This window comes from Notothenia coriiceps, unplaced genomic scaffold (genome assembly GCF_000735185.1).
Source record: "Notothenia coriiceps isolate Sejong01 unplaced genomic scaffold, NC01 NC01_scaffold00016857, whole genome shotgun sequence".
Lineage (NCBI taxonomy): Eukaryota > Metazoa > Chordata > Actinopteri > Perciformes > Nototheniidae > Notothenia > Notothenia coriiceps.
Window position 1 is genome coordinate 181,919 of NW_011349558.1, and position 13,425 is coordinate 195,343.

A 13,425-nucleotide genomic window follows, 5' to 3' on the forward strand; every position below is an offset into this window, starting at 1 on the left:
AGGATTACACATTGCTACATTCATTTTCTTTTTTCCTGTTGAAGCGGTATGGAAAACATGGCGCGATGTGGTGTGAAGACCCGCCGCCTGGATGTGGCACGCGTGTGTCTTGGGAATATGGGAAATGCAGGGCAGAAAGAACTGAGAGAGGTGAGACGGACCTGAGCCAGAGCACAGATGCTATGTTTATCATTAGTAGGCATGCTGGTAGATCCAAGTATTGATGTGTAAATGTCAAAGAACAAACGGCTAATGGGTGGGCTTGTGTGCATATTCCTGTGCACCTATTCATGAGTACTTACATTTTTGGCTGTAAATCTTCTTCATTTTACCTTAACTTTTGTAGCTTCAAAATACGACATGAATGTTTATTTATGGTGAATATTCTTTCTTTATTCAGCGCATTCTTTCTTCTGTCATTTAACTTCAGACAAAACAACTACATTTAAACACAGTGGGAAAGACAAATCCTTTTACTCAAATCTTACTTCTCTATTCTAATAATAACCCAACATAATAATGCCACATCATTTAGTCACGTCCCTTTTTAGGGTAAAGCAGGGGCCAACCAGAACTACGGGACTTTCCGCCCAACAAAAGATTTATCTTTCCCATTCCTTTCCTGTCTAGGAGATGCCGAAAAGTTTCAGGGGGTTGGCCTGTCGCGCTTTGACCTGCTGAACAATTTCTACCAAGGCTTCTGGCCAATGAGCTGCTTTTGTGAAGCAGAGAGCCACGATCGATCTCTGCCGCACCCCTAACACAACCATGCAAATACCTGGAGTCATAGCCATAAACCGGCGCTCACTTAGTAATACTACAATCGATGTGGTCTTTGTTTCAGTTACTATCAAAAAACTGGTCAATTACATGGAAACATAGTGTGAATGCACTTTCCGCGTGGTTCCTCAGTGGAGCTTGGACTGGGAGCTGTAGGGTCGCCGGTTCAAGTCCCCGACCAGACCTAAAATATGGAGTGTGGACTGCTACTTGGAGAGGTCCCAGTTCACCTCCTGCCCTGCCGTGGTGCCCTTGAGCAAGGCACCGGACATCCCCCTTCCCCCCTCACTCCCATTGCTCCCCGGGCGCTGTACAATAGCTGCCCACTGCTCCTAGTACTAGACTCCTGGTACTAGGATGGGTTAAATGATATCCTTGTCAGATCACTAAGCAGTATAAAACCCCTTCCCCCTTTTTCACACCTTTTTTAGGATATAGGAATTTGGAGTTACTGTAATTGCAACTTTCCAAAACCTACAATGAGCTCTTATTGGCCAGGATTAAGAAATAATGTGTCTCTTCTTCGGTCCAAAATCATTAATCATAAATCTCACAAAAACATAAAACAGCATAATATATTCTTCAAGGCCGTAATCAAAAACAATACTTCTTAAATAAGTGATTTTTGGTCTCCAATAAGATAGTCTTGTTTTCAGTGGGGTAGTTTATTGACATGTTTGTTTGTGTATTTCTGTTACATTCAGCAGCCCTGATTATCTCTGCTGATAGAGGGATTAGTGATGGAGCTGAACTAACACTGGAGCGAGCTGAAAGGCAATGGTTGCATACAGAACATTTCTCTTTTATGACACATTTTCACTTACAAATGTTATGTTTATATAAATATAGTAACTTTATTTTTATTTTATCTTTTTATTGCACATTTCCAATTAAACTTCTTATATTTTAATAAATATTATTATTTTTATTTTATTCTGAAATGGGGCAAATGTCACAAAACCCAATTTCCCCTTCCGGCAAAACGTATTCTGATTATGATTCTCTGATAGAGTGAAGGAAAGAAGCATCTTTTATATCAGTATAATATTAGTTAATTTAATCTGGATTTATAATTAGAGATTATTTTCTGGGAAACAATTTTCGGAGGAAATTAAAATCTTCCTGATTCTAAGACTATGTTTGAAAATGTACGGCACAGATAAAAGCAGAACACAAGTCTCCTGCTGTTTTGTTTTATTTCATTGACTTATATAATTACATGCCAATAAAAAAGGATAAACTGAGACTACCCAGAGCGATGACTGAAGCCAAACAGACGAGTATTTGCTTCAAATGCCGAACACCTTTTTAAGAACACACACGCTGAATAAATGTTGAGATTACTTGACATTGCCTTCTCTGGGTACACCTGGAGGATTATTTCTACTGACAGTACATCTGCACCAGTGAAACAGCCCCTGAGAAATAAGCTGATCATGCTGTGAAGGAAACTTAATAACCTGTCCGCCTCACTTAAACGGCAACGGGTTTTGGTTTCAAATAAATCCGTTGTGAAATTTCAATTACAGCATCAAAGCTGTAATCTGCCCTCGGAGGGACACAGTTGTTATCGCGGCGCTGAGATATGGTCAGCGCTGTTGACAGAGAGTTCAATAACACCACACTCGTCATTATGATCCCTTCCACATCGCTGGATTCTAATAACACTGCATTTATGAAGTGTCACAGAGCAGGTATGAATGTTTTTGTAATTAATTGTGTCACCACAGGGAGCAGTAAGGTGCTGAAAGGATGTCTATTATGCCCCAAACCCTTTTTTTCCGCAATTTTTTTGTCCTTCCCATTTTAAAATCAAACCAGCACCAATAAGCCATTTAATGTATAGGCCAGAGATGATATCCTCTTTTACCTCGCTCTCTCGAATGACTTTCATGCCCAGCTGCTGTCCAATTTTATCTCCAGGAGTTGCTAGGCGACAGGAGCATCCTCATTACATGTGTATTCTGGGAAAGGACGGGACCCATACATGAATTCTGCAGATCTGTGGCTTATTATCAGCCTTCAACACGACATGCGGGTCAATGAAAGAGAAGGATGCTATGCTAATGTACTGTTGGGTCTTTTAGAAAAGATATTTCAGGGTTAGCTTTGTCCTGCAGACACATACGGTTTAAATAAGTCTGCTTTATTACAACAAATACAGCACATAGACAACAATAATTTGCGTCTAAACTAGTTTTTCTGTATTCATGGATAATCTAAAAAAGACATGTCTTCAGCCAACAGCATCTATGATTACTATAACTATGAAGAAGGTTTTATATCATGATTGCAGGTAGTTTATGTAAGCAATAGATGTATTATCCTTATTTATAATGCTTATAATTTGCCTTAAACATTGCTTTAGGGGCTCGATAAAGAAAGAGGAATGCTTTTGAAATGGCACAGATACATTTTGTCCTTTAAGGATCGTTACAGTGTACTATAGGAAAGCATACAACAAAAACCTATATTACTGTGACCTTTTACATGAGAAATGTGAAATTAAAAGGTCAAGAGAAGAAGTTTCAGACTAATCAAAATCCTCTTATTATATACTGCAGTTATTCCCAAGAGGGCCCTTTACCACGGAGAAATATTTGATGGTTAAGCTGCATTACAACCAATATATACATTTTGATTTAGTATCCAAATATCTTTCTTTAAGAGGAAAGCATCAGACACATCGGATTAAATATGGCTATGGTGTTGATATTACTTTAATGTATGTATTATATTTAATTTATTTATATATGTATTCAGTTACATCAACCAAGAGCTTAAAGTCTGCATTGAGCCATTTAACAAGCTAATTGTATAGGTACATGGTTGAAACATCCATTTAATTGTACTCCTAATGATTGACAAATCATTATACAAATGCACATTTAACAATAACAACAACAAAGAGAACACAAAGCAAACCTAAATCTAGACAAAGCCAAGATGACTCAGATCAGCTGCTGTGTTTTCTCTGCAGTGAAAGTGAAATATTACTGGGCGGTGCCATGAAGTCACGCCATCTATCAGACTGGTTTCATGAAGCAGTGCCTAATGGGTCTATACTGGTACATCTGTACAACATGTTGGGCACCACTAATCTAGTGCATAGTGACTACATCGCTTTAAACAGGAAACATCCAGTGTAAGAAGGGCAATGTGAATTAATGAATCTTCTAAATCACATTAACAGCAAAGACTAACCAATGCTGCGGAGCATTAGCTGAATCCTAATCACCTGTCAGAGGGGATCCTGCTGCTCATTCTTGGAGATAACTCTGAGTCAACACCTTATGCATAATTCTCCCCATTAATTAAAACATTTTCATTGCTAATATTTATATAAGAGTATACATATTCAAATACATGGAAGTTCAGTACATGGCAAAGCTTAAAACAAACCTGCTTCGTCCCCTATAGCTCTGCAGGAAGATCTGTTGTGCACACAAATTGTATACAGCATAAAAACCGACCATCTTAAACATATTATATGATCATGAAAGATACATATCTCATAAATGGTGAGCTAAGTAGATTATGGACCCAGTCTGCTGAGTGGCTAATGGAGGCCGCGGCGTACAGGGACTAAGACCTGTTAGCTGACTGTATTTGAAATGCTAACCCTCCAGGCTTTTTCACCACTGTTCTCACTGAGATAAATCCCTGTTGCACTTAGTAGTCATCCATTTTTAATGGAGCAGACTCAGCTGGAGAGATGCATGAAGCCAGAGGAGGGGTGGGGGGGCAAAGGTGTGGATGACACCAGCTGAATGCCTGGGGCTAATGTATGTACAGTGCTCTTGATGTGTTTTTGCCCTGTATGCTCAGCGTCAGCAGCAATTAGGGGCGTCTGAGGTTGTGTTGGTGGTGAACAGGCCGCAGACAGGCAGCCATTCACAAACACACCGTGGTTCTCCTCTATTTATTGTTTCCTCATTGATTTGACATTTGTAGGAAACCAAAAAAGCAGTCACAGCTGCACGACTGTGTACAGCTCCTTCCAGGAAAACAAGAAGCTTCCTGCCTGTTTTTGGAGCCCCTTAATATGTCTGCAGCAGCAGCAGCCATTCCACAGATGGCAGGCGGAGAAGGGCCAGCTATTCAATCCACTTCAGTGCAAACATGATCCGTTTGAATGGCGAGGCATAAGCCAAGACATTCTTGTGTGGGCAGACCTCCCTAAACAACCGCGAACAACCGTGGCTCTGTGTTTGTCCTTCAGAGACAAATCTTTGAGATACCAGAGCAGTGGATCAGTTCGTCCAAAAGAAAAGGTTAGAGGGGAGTTTTTCTCTGGGAAATGTCTTGTTGCATACATGAGGGCTCAACACTTTCTCTGTTTTATTAAGTCAGTGAGGCAGTCAGTCAAAGGCCTATTAGGGAAAGGCTGGGCTATTCCTGTAAATGTGTTTTTAGTTGACTTTCCTGCTTAAATTCAAACAGTAGAAAAGAATGCTTAGACAGTCAATAAACCAGTAATTCTACACTCTTACATAACTTAGGAAAAGTGTATACACCCTCTCAGTCAGATGTTGAGCAAACATGACCACATCCAAATATTTGATAGGTTTTTATTTCTCTAGTGGATTCATATGTTGTTATTCTGCACAGCAGCATACAGGAAATTGTGGTAAAATATAAATAACAAAGTTCAACAGTGTTTCTTTTTTTTCTATTATTCATTTAATCCAAAAAACCTCTGTTAAAAGTGGCACATTTTGTCAGCCTTTTTCAATACCTTGCACACTCTCAAGAATGTCACATTGAACAACTAAACTTTAAAAAGTATGGGTATAATCATTATGTACAGACAATCACCTTTTGGCGAGCAATGCTTATAGCTTCTTGGAAATTCACTTCCATAATGTTAAATGCAACGAAATGAAAATACAATTATGTTATACAAAGATCAAAAATACTATCAAAACCCTTATTATAAATGGCAGCACTATATCAATAAACTGCTGTTGACATTTGACATGTAAGTACAAAATCCTGTTGAGGTAGCGCCCTCTGAAGTCACTTGTAATGTTAAAATACTGAATAAACATCACTTTATATACAATACAGCAAATCTCTCTTATTTCTTCAATGCAATTGTATTCCTTTGGTTAACAAAACTGTCATAAATGTGCAGTCCTGCAAGTGACACTTTCAATCATACATTCACAACATTTTTGCATCTTTTTTGGATTCTTCAGGAAAAGAAATAATGGGATCACATGTTATTGAACATTCATTTGCTCTTGTTCCCCCTATGCTCAGAGTGTAAGGTACATGGGACTCTCTGTGGTGGGTACATTGTCTGGGCAAATCAAAACAAAAAGAAAGAAGATCACCAGAGAGAAAGAGAGAGCTGACGGAGAAAGGAAATCCAGTGTGTCGCCCTTATTTGGGAATGTAAACATAAAGAAATGTAATAAATCTCATTTCTGACTGCTTGTGAAGTCAGATAACATTCTCATAACATCGGATTGGAAAAGAGGTTTGGCTTGGCAACAATTGATTATAATGTTCCCTAGAGAACATGAGCCTTAAACAGAGGCCACATTGTCTCTTTTTTTTTTCTTCCTGCCTCGAATATCAACTTTTGGGAGCAAGTTGGAAAATATGTGGTGGAGTTTTTGAGGCAGGCAGACCGGATCAAAGAGTTCCTCCTCCACTCAGACGCACAAATGCACTCATGAATGACACATTCTTGAGCTTCTTTAATGGCAAACATAACTTTGGTTTTCTAAGACGAGAAAGAAAATCGCAGCGAGCTTAGCTCACTGTACAAAAATACTTGGTAAGAAATATGACATTCATCCCCTTTGCCAATGTCACTGTGTTTCCCTACATGACCAAAATACTCTTTAAATGTATTCACACGTTGTGATTATTGGTATGTATTTATATGCACACACGCTCAAATGACTATGAACTAGCAAGAAAAATAAATCCAATGTATAAAGCATAACATTATTCTATGTGGATAAAAGATAACTATAAAAATATAAGAGATCTTAGAGGAAATCAATATGTTTATGAAACTGGGATAAAGGCTAGAGCCGAAATCAAAACAGTCATCTGGAAATTGTTCAGTGCAATTCATTTTAACTTTGTAGCCATATCTGCTCAGAATATTTTCATCCTCTTACCCCCCACAGCCCTCCCTCCCTTTAATGGTCGCTGGGATGGCTGGTCTTTAGACAGCGGACAGTATTTTATCGTGTGGGCATTGTCCCCGTTGGCACTGCACAGGGGGCAGGTGTAAGCCCTCAGAATCGGGCACACCACCCTCCCATCCGGGGTCTTCAGGACGTGGGAGCCGTACACCTCCTCTGGCGCTCCGTTATTTCGGCAGAAGACGCAGATTTTGGGCTCTTGCTTGCTCCTGGAGGCGGGTTTACGCATCTTCCTCTCCATGCCGAACAGGTCGAACCCGGCGAAGCTCCCACCGAAACCCACCTCTCTCTCCGGCAGCTGCACCCCGAGCTGGCTGTGGAAGGGGCTCAGTATGGAGAAACGCTCCTTCAGGTCCAGGATGGAGGTCGGAGGGGGGCTTCCAGACGGGCAGCAGCAGTCCAGGTGCCCGTTTTCTCCAACTCCTCCCGAGATTACGCACGGACACGCCGGGGAGTCATCCAAACCCAGCGTGGCTTTCAGGGACTCTGTGATGGAGTTGGGATTCTGAGGCATGCTGAGTTTGTTATTCTTCGTCACCAACGTGGTGAGCCCGAGATAGTCGTTCCAAAAATTAAAAGTGTAGTCGTAGGGGTTGCGCGCGTTCAAATAGTTGTGATTGAGAAAATCCATGGTCACTTCAGGTCGTTTGCTCGCGGTCATATGAAGATAAACAACCAGAGTAATCCGTTAAAGTCTTTGTAGCCAGAGTTGGTCTCCAGGAATGGTTCGTGCACAGCGATGCGGTCTCCAGTGTTCCTGTTATGTTTGAACGTCCTGCGAACAGGCTTTCTGGTTATAAGGACCAAGAGGGCGGGGCGCTCTGCCTTCAAAACCAAGTTTGTGATCAGGTTGAAAGCAAGCTCCCTTTCTTCAGAAGCCACATTTAGAAAGACTTGTTTTCGTGCAGGCAGGCGCTCTCTCTGCATCAATCATCATTCCAGATATTCGGGCATTTTCTTGTTGAAAAAAAGTTGTTAATAGTTAATGATTTGGGCGCAGAGAAATAATTACGCGCACAAAGACTAATTACATTATTTCAGCGCGAGTACCGATCAATTAGATGAGGACGGCTCGGCTCTTTGTTCCCCCCTCGGTGTTAAAACATTACAATTCTGCGTGTTTCGTGGATCAATATCGTTAATCATCGTGCCTGAAAACCATCAGCACCAACCCGGGCGTTCACACACCTTAACCCCTTGTGTGTCAGCAGCAGAGGCCCTTTGTTCCATGAAGCAGCCCTCCTCTCTATCCAGGGAGGAACAATCTGTTCTCATGCATCCTATTATGTTCAAATGTAACCTATATGAGGCAAGGCTTTTAACCAGATCCTCATGTTTACATTTTCCACAGCTGGAACAAATACTCTGATTATTTCTTAAATAAATGACCAAATCGGATTTGATTGGTAGTAAATAAAAAGGCAGGTTTCTTGAATAAAATCACAAAGAAAGAAAAAAAGACATTGCATTGTATATGTTTATAACCTTTTTGTAATCAAATGTCTGTTTACATCCAGAATTGTAAACTTAATAGAAGGAAATAACCCTTTATGATGTCTCGCGGTGTATTAAACTCCAGTTTAGCTGTGACAAGCTGTGAGTCCTGGCATTAAAAACCTCATAAAATCCAGAAAAAAACAACATATCAGTCCTGAACACAACATGCTGAGCTGCTCTTCGATAGGGGGCAGCAGAGTGCAGTTACAGGTCAGTCCATAAACACCAAAGACCCCTCCCTTCCTTCTTTCCTCCTGAATGAGAGTGGCAAACAAAACCTACAGTAGTGAAGGCTGGAAGATGAAGTCAGCCATGATGTCCTCATAACAGTCAGACGTCATTACAGTATATTGTGAATTCACTGAAGCAACACTGGTCATTTACAGAGGAGTTCACAGCAACTGCACAGAACAAGGACTCATAATCCAACTAACATACAATACATGTCTGGGTTCTAGTATATCTAATAATGCATGTGTAAAAATGTGGGACTACATAAAAAACACCAGCATACATTTGTCCATAAAGTGTTGTTAAAGGGTCAGTTCACCCACATTGCAAAACAATATGTGTCTTACTTTTAGTGTTATGAGGCCATTATTCTTTTGTTTGGGACCAGTAGCACCTTAGACAACTGTGATAAGCATAATGCAAAAATAATCATAATCCAGTGATTTGATATAAATTAATCTAAAATGAGCATTTTGCTTAACAAATACATTTGATGGTTTTATATTTGTTCTTGCTATCATGTCAACTTACAAGCTTTTAATTAAATGATATAATAAAGAAACAACACTTACTATAACGTTATGTCATCACACATGATATGGAATTATCACATTCTTAGTCTATTCTAATATTTCTTCACTATTGTAAGAAAAGCTATACAATAAAGTGATCTTTAAGAGACAGGTTCCTACCCAAGAAAACATTTAAGTTGTTTCAATCTCTAAAAGCCACATCTTGATGTTAGCTTTTCCTGTAAAAAGACACATCTGTTGGGGTTGCGAGTGATATAAAGAAAAACATTGTACTGAAGGTTACTTAGACAAAGTGGAACATGTTGCCTTTAGATGTAGCCTCAATTGAAGCGAGTGAGTTGTGATGTAATCAATCTGAAACATCATCACATTCACAGTATCTCCGATATGTTTGATATGGTGTGTTTTTATAAAGAGCAGCAGACCTCATCATGTCTGTTTCTATACATCTGTAAAACTGCCGCTTTGTTTACATCAAAAAGAGAATCTCTTAGTCTTTACATTTGCAATATATCCCCACAAGTATTCTGTCAATCAACTTGCAGCACATAGACTCTCCTTCAGTGATAGAAGTGATCCAGATTGTGGTTCTCGGGGGGGAATATGAGGCAGTAAACAGTGCGCTCTCTCTCCTCTGATCCTGTGATGAAGTGGGCAGCCCAGGAATGTGGAAGCGGCCCTCTTGAAACAATGATAACACGACTGACTGGTGTTCTAATTAAAACTTCCAGGGGGAGGCTGCAAGAACTCACTGACTTGAAAAGCTTCACATCTATTTTTAAGGGATCTAATAAGAATGTGCTACCTTTAGGAGACAGAGTGATAAAGGCAGAACAGAAGCCCGGTCCGATGAGTTTCAGAGGCCATTCTGTAGGTTCAGCAAGTTAGTTTGAAATAGTATTGGCTGCTCATTGGATTTCCACTCCAGAGCTGGTGCAAAATATGAATTTGATGATGAGGTATTAATAATGTACATGTAATCGCCAATTCTTTTTTTGCAAGCCAGGGCAGATTGTGCGAGCAGATTCCTGTGTTGCTGCAGAGCAACTGAAATATTCATGGCCATATTATTTCTTAATTTTGTTGTGACTAAGAGGGATTAATACTCATCCATTAACTAAAGCTAATTCTGCGGCCGCCTCGAGGTTTTTGAGTATATTGGACAAGGAAGTGAGATTAGCAGGGGAATGATGCATAACATCAGCGGGGGAGCTCTGGCCTGTAAATCGATTTGTGGAATCACACAGACTAAGTGATTGTTGTGTAAGTGTTTGTTTTTTTTACAGTGAGAAAAACACGGATCATCAGGAAAAGTGGTGGCTGGCTGAGGAAGTCACTTTGTTTTTAATCACCACATCAAATTTCCAGCGTGGGCTCATTAGCAATGTGAGACTACCATTTACAATGTTTGTGTGCAAGATGTATTATGCAATGCAAATCAGCTCAGGCATGCCTTTTGCTGAAGTTAGCGATATGATAATGTGTGATTTATACCATCCCGTCGAGCTAATCTGCTTCATACATTATGATTACAATCATAGATACATCCGCGCTATGATCCTGGCCTTGTTTTGTGGAAAACAGAACACAATGTGATGCACTTGGGGTGAAACTCACTCCATATTTGACAAGATAAATGAAAGATTGATGATGGTGTAAAATACATGAAGAAATCCGATGCCTTTTTCTTCCAACCCTCTGTATCTGCTCAAACTGATAGGAATAATTTAAATGCAGGTTTTGAATAATTACCATAAGACATTGTGTCTGTTACCTCTTAGGCAGAATTGGAGAACACATTTATCTGTGAAATACCAGCATGTGTTTGTGGCTGCCTTCAATCTGTTGCGTATTTCATGAGGCACATTTCAGCAGTGGCCTTGGAGAGGTGAAAACATTGGGAAGGTTTACACAAAACACACACAGGTTTCTGCATACACTGCTGCCATGGATAAATCATTACAATGCCTTTCTCAAAGATATTACTGAAGTGGATATTCCCTCCATATCTATTTAAGCTCATAATCCAGACCCCTGCCCCACCAAAGGATCATAATACTCTTTTCATATTACATCCACCCCCTCCTACATGTTTACAGAGCGACATATTGATCACGAAACAATACATAATGGGTTTGCAGAGATCGCCGAAATATCAATTTTGCCGTATCGATTGCTCTAATGAAGATGAATGCAGAATCACTCAGTGTGAAAATGGCTCACGTGCATTTTCCAACACGCATTATCCATACCTACTTTCTTTCCCCGATCACGGCAGAAAGACGGCTCGTTCTTTTTGAGTCCCAAAGATTACCATGTGTTTTCGTTCACATCCATTGGAGCTCTGTTTGTGATTATGCAAATGAGAAAACATGCAGGAAATTTAATCAAGAGCGCAAATTTGATTCCACGTGAAAAAGATTGCTCGAGGGTGGGTGCTTGATCGCGTATTATTGAGCAACCAAATGATGTTCAATATTTGTTTTCACAGTGGGCCTCTGCTTGGACACGCGACAGCTTAAGGTTTGCAGGCTTCAAGTTAACAGCGCTGCATAAGGTTTGATTATCCTTTGTTCTCCCTGGAGATGCTGAATGGGAAGTGCAGTTAATGGGAAACATTTCCATATCAGCAGCCGAGCACAGCAGCTTGTGTTTATGCATTTTTATTATTGTTGTGTCCCCTGAACCACATATCTAAGTGCTCAGTTTTCTTTTGTTCCCCAGATGAACAGAAAGAAAATGGGCTCTTTGTAATTGCAAAGGAACTCGGAGGATGCCATTGTACCGTTACGTGTGCCACTGTAGATAACTGGTGATTACACTGAATGCAACTCCAGTAGCATGAAAGAATTGAAACTAAGAAAGCATGTCAGTCAATATGAGGTGTCTGTTTATCAAGCTCAGAGATGTAGAACAAACAAATGTCATTTGGCTTTCATTTGTCTCAAGGTAACAGGAGGACTGTTTGTATGTCATTAAGTCTCGGGAAACACTAGCTGTCCGTGTTGGGCTCTAAAGCCTTGACAGTTTTGTATTTACACACCCCACAACCTGACCTTGTATCCGTCGACATGCACATAGAGGCAAAAGCAAATGAGGCTACATGATTTGCATCAACCACGAACACAATGTCTGAATCAGTACTGAAATGTCCCCCTGAACAAATTTGTAAATGTTTCCCCAGGAGAGAAATTAATTTCCCAACTTTTTAATACCAAAAATGGAATGCCTTTCATTGTGCATATACGGTAATGTTAAATATCTAGGTTTGTGGGGCATGTGATCTCAGGTGTAGTAATCTTTAAGGAATTGTTCAACCCAAAATGTAGGCAGTCATGAGCCCACCCCCTTGTCTCTGATACCCCATTTGTCAGTCATTTTTTCAAAAATGTAACACCACATTTGTTCTAGTTTTGAGCAGAGACTATATTTTTTGTTAAGTTTCCATCTTCAGCTTTTGAAACTAGTTTCCTTCAGCTTGGGGCTTCACCTGAAAAGGTTTCCAAGTTCAGAGTCAATGGTTAAGTGAAACACTGAGTGGCATTATGAATAAGTGACCCAAGCTTCAGATGTCTGCCTTTGATTTTTGAATCTAAAGCCAAGGAACCGTTTTAGACGAACTCCCAATAAGTTGCTGTGGTATCAGATTCCTTGGACATGGTTTAAAATGCAGTAAAAATATAAGAGCCTCAACGACAAGTGAGCCATGCCAAAGGCTTTTGTATTTTCAACTTAACTCTACCAGAGGGAAATAAAGCCTCCTGTTCTTCCACATCAGAAAAAGCACGAATGTAATGGATAAAGTAAGTACAATATTTTATTCACCGGCTTGAACAAATCACAATTCCAGTGAACAAACTAATTCGACCCACAGGACAAGACAATAAACAGGGTTAACTGTAGATGAGGATTAAGTTGCAATTGTGTCGCTTGGGCTTGTCTTGGGGATAGCAGCTTGAGGTACAATCATGTCATCATACATGGCAGGTGCTTCTTCCCAAAGCCAGGGTTGTGCGCTTGCTTCCACTCCTCCTTTGGTAGGCAGGTCGGTCACAAGTCCTGAAGCCAGGCCTCTCTACACACCTAACGAGAGAAATCTCAAGGTTATTTGGAATATTAAATTACAGTGGCAATCACAATGATTTCAATTTACTATCTCCATTTATTAAACTGCCAAAGTTCAAAAGTTAACTGAAGCCCTTTAAATTTTACGTATC

General features: G+C 40.1%; 2 protein-coding genes across 2 annotated transcripts in view; one reads left to right on the top strand and one right to left on the bottom strand.

The window, feature by feature from the left end:
* pcgf1 (polycomb group ring finger 1) overlaps positions 1 to 13,425 on the top strand; it is a 191,901-nt gene that overhangs the window by 174,859 nt on the left and 3,617 nt on the right. The gene's annotated exons all lie outside the window — the stretch shown is intronic.
* nanos1 (nanos homolog 1) lies at positions 5,336 to 7,746 on the bottom strand. The gene has a single exon (XM_010776300.1). The coding sequence runs from the start codon at positions 7,606 to 7,608 to the stop codon at positions 6,898 to 6,900; it is 711 nt and encodes a 236-aa protein (XP_010774602.1). The 5' UTR covers positions 7,609 to 7,746; the 3' UTR covers positions 5,336 to 6,897.

Coding starts and splice junctions, on each gene's coding strand:
- nanos1 (XM_010776300.1), bottom strand. CDS start 7,608: ATGACCGCGAGCAAACGACCTGAAGTGACCATGGATTTTCTCAATCAC.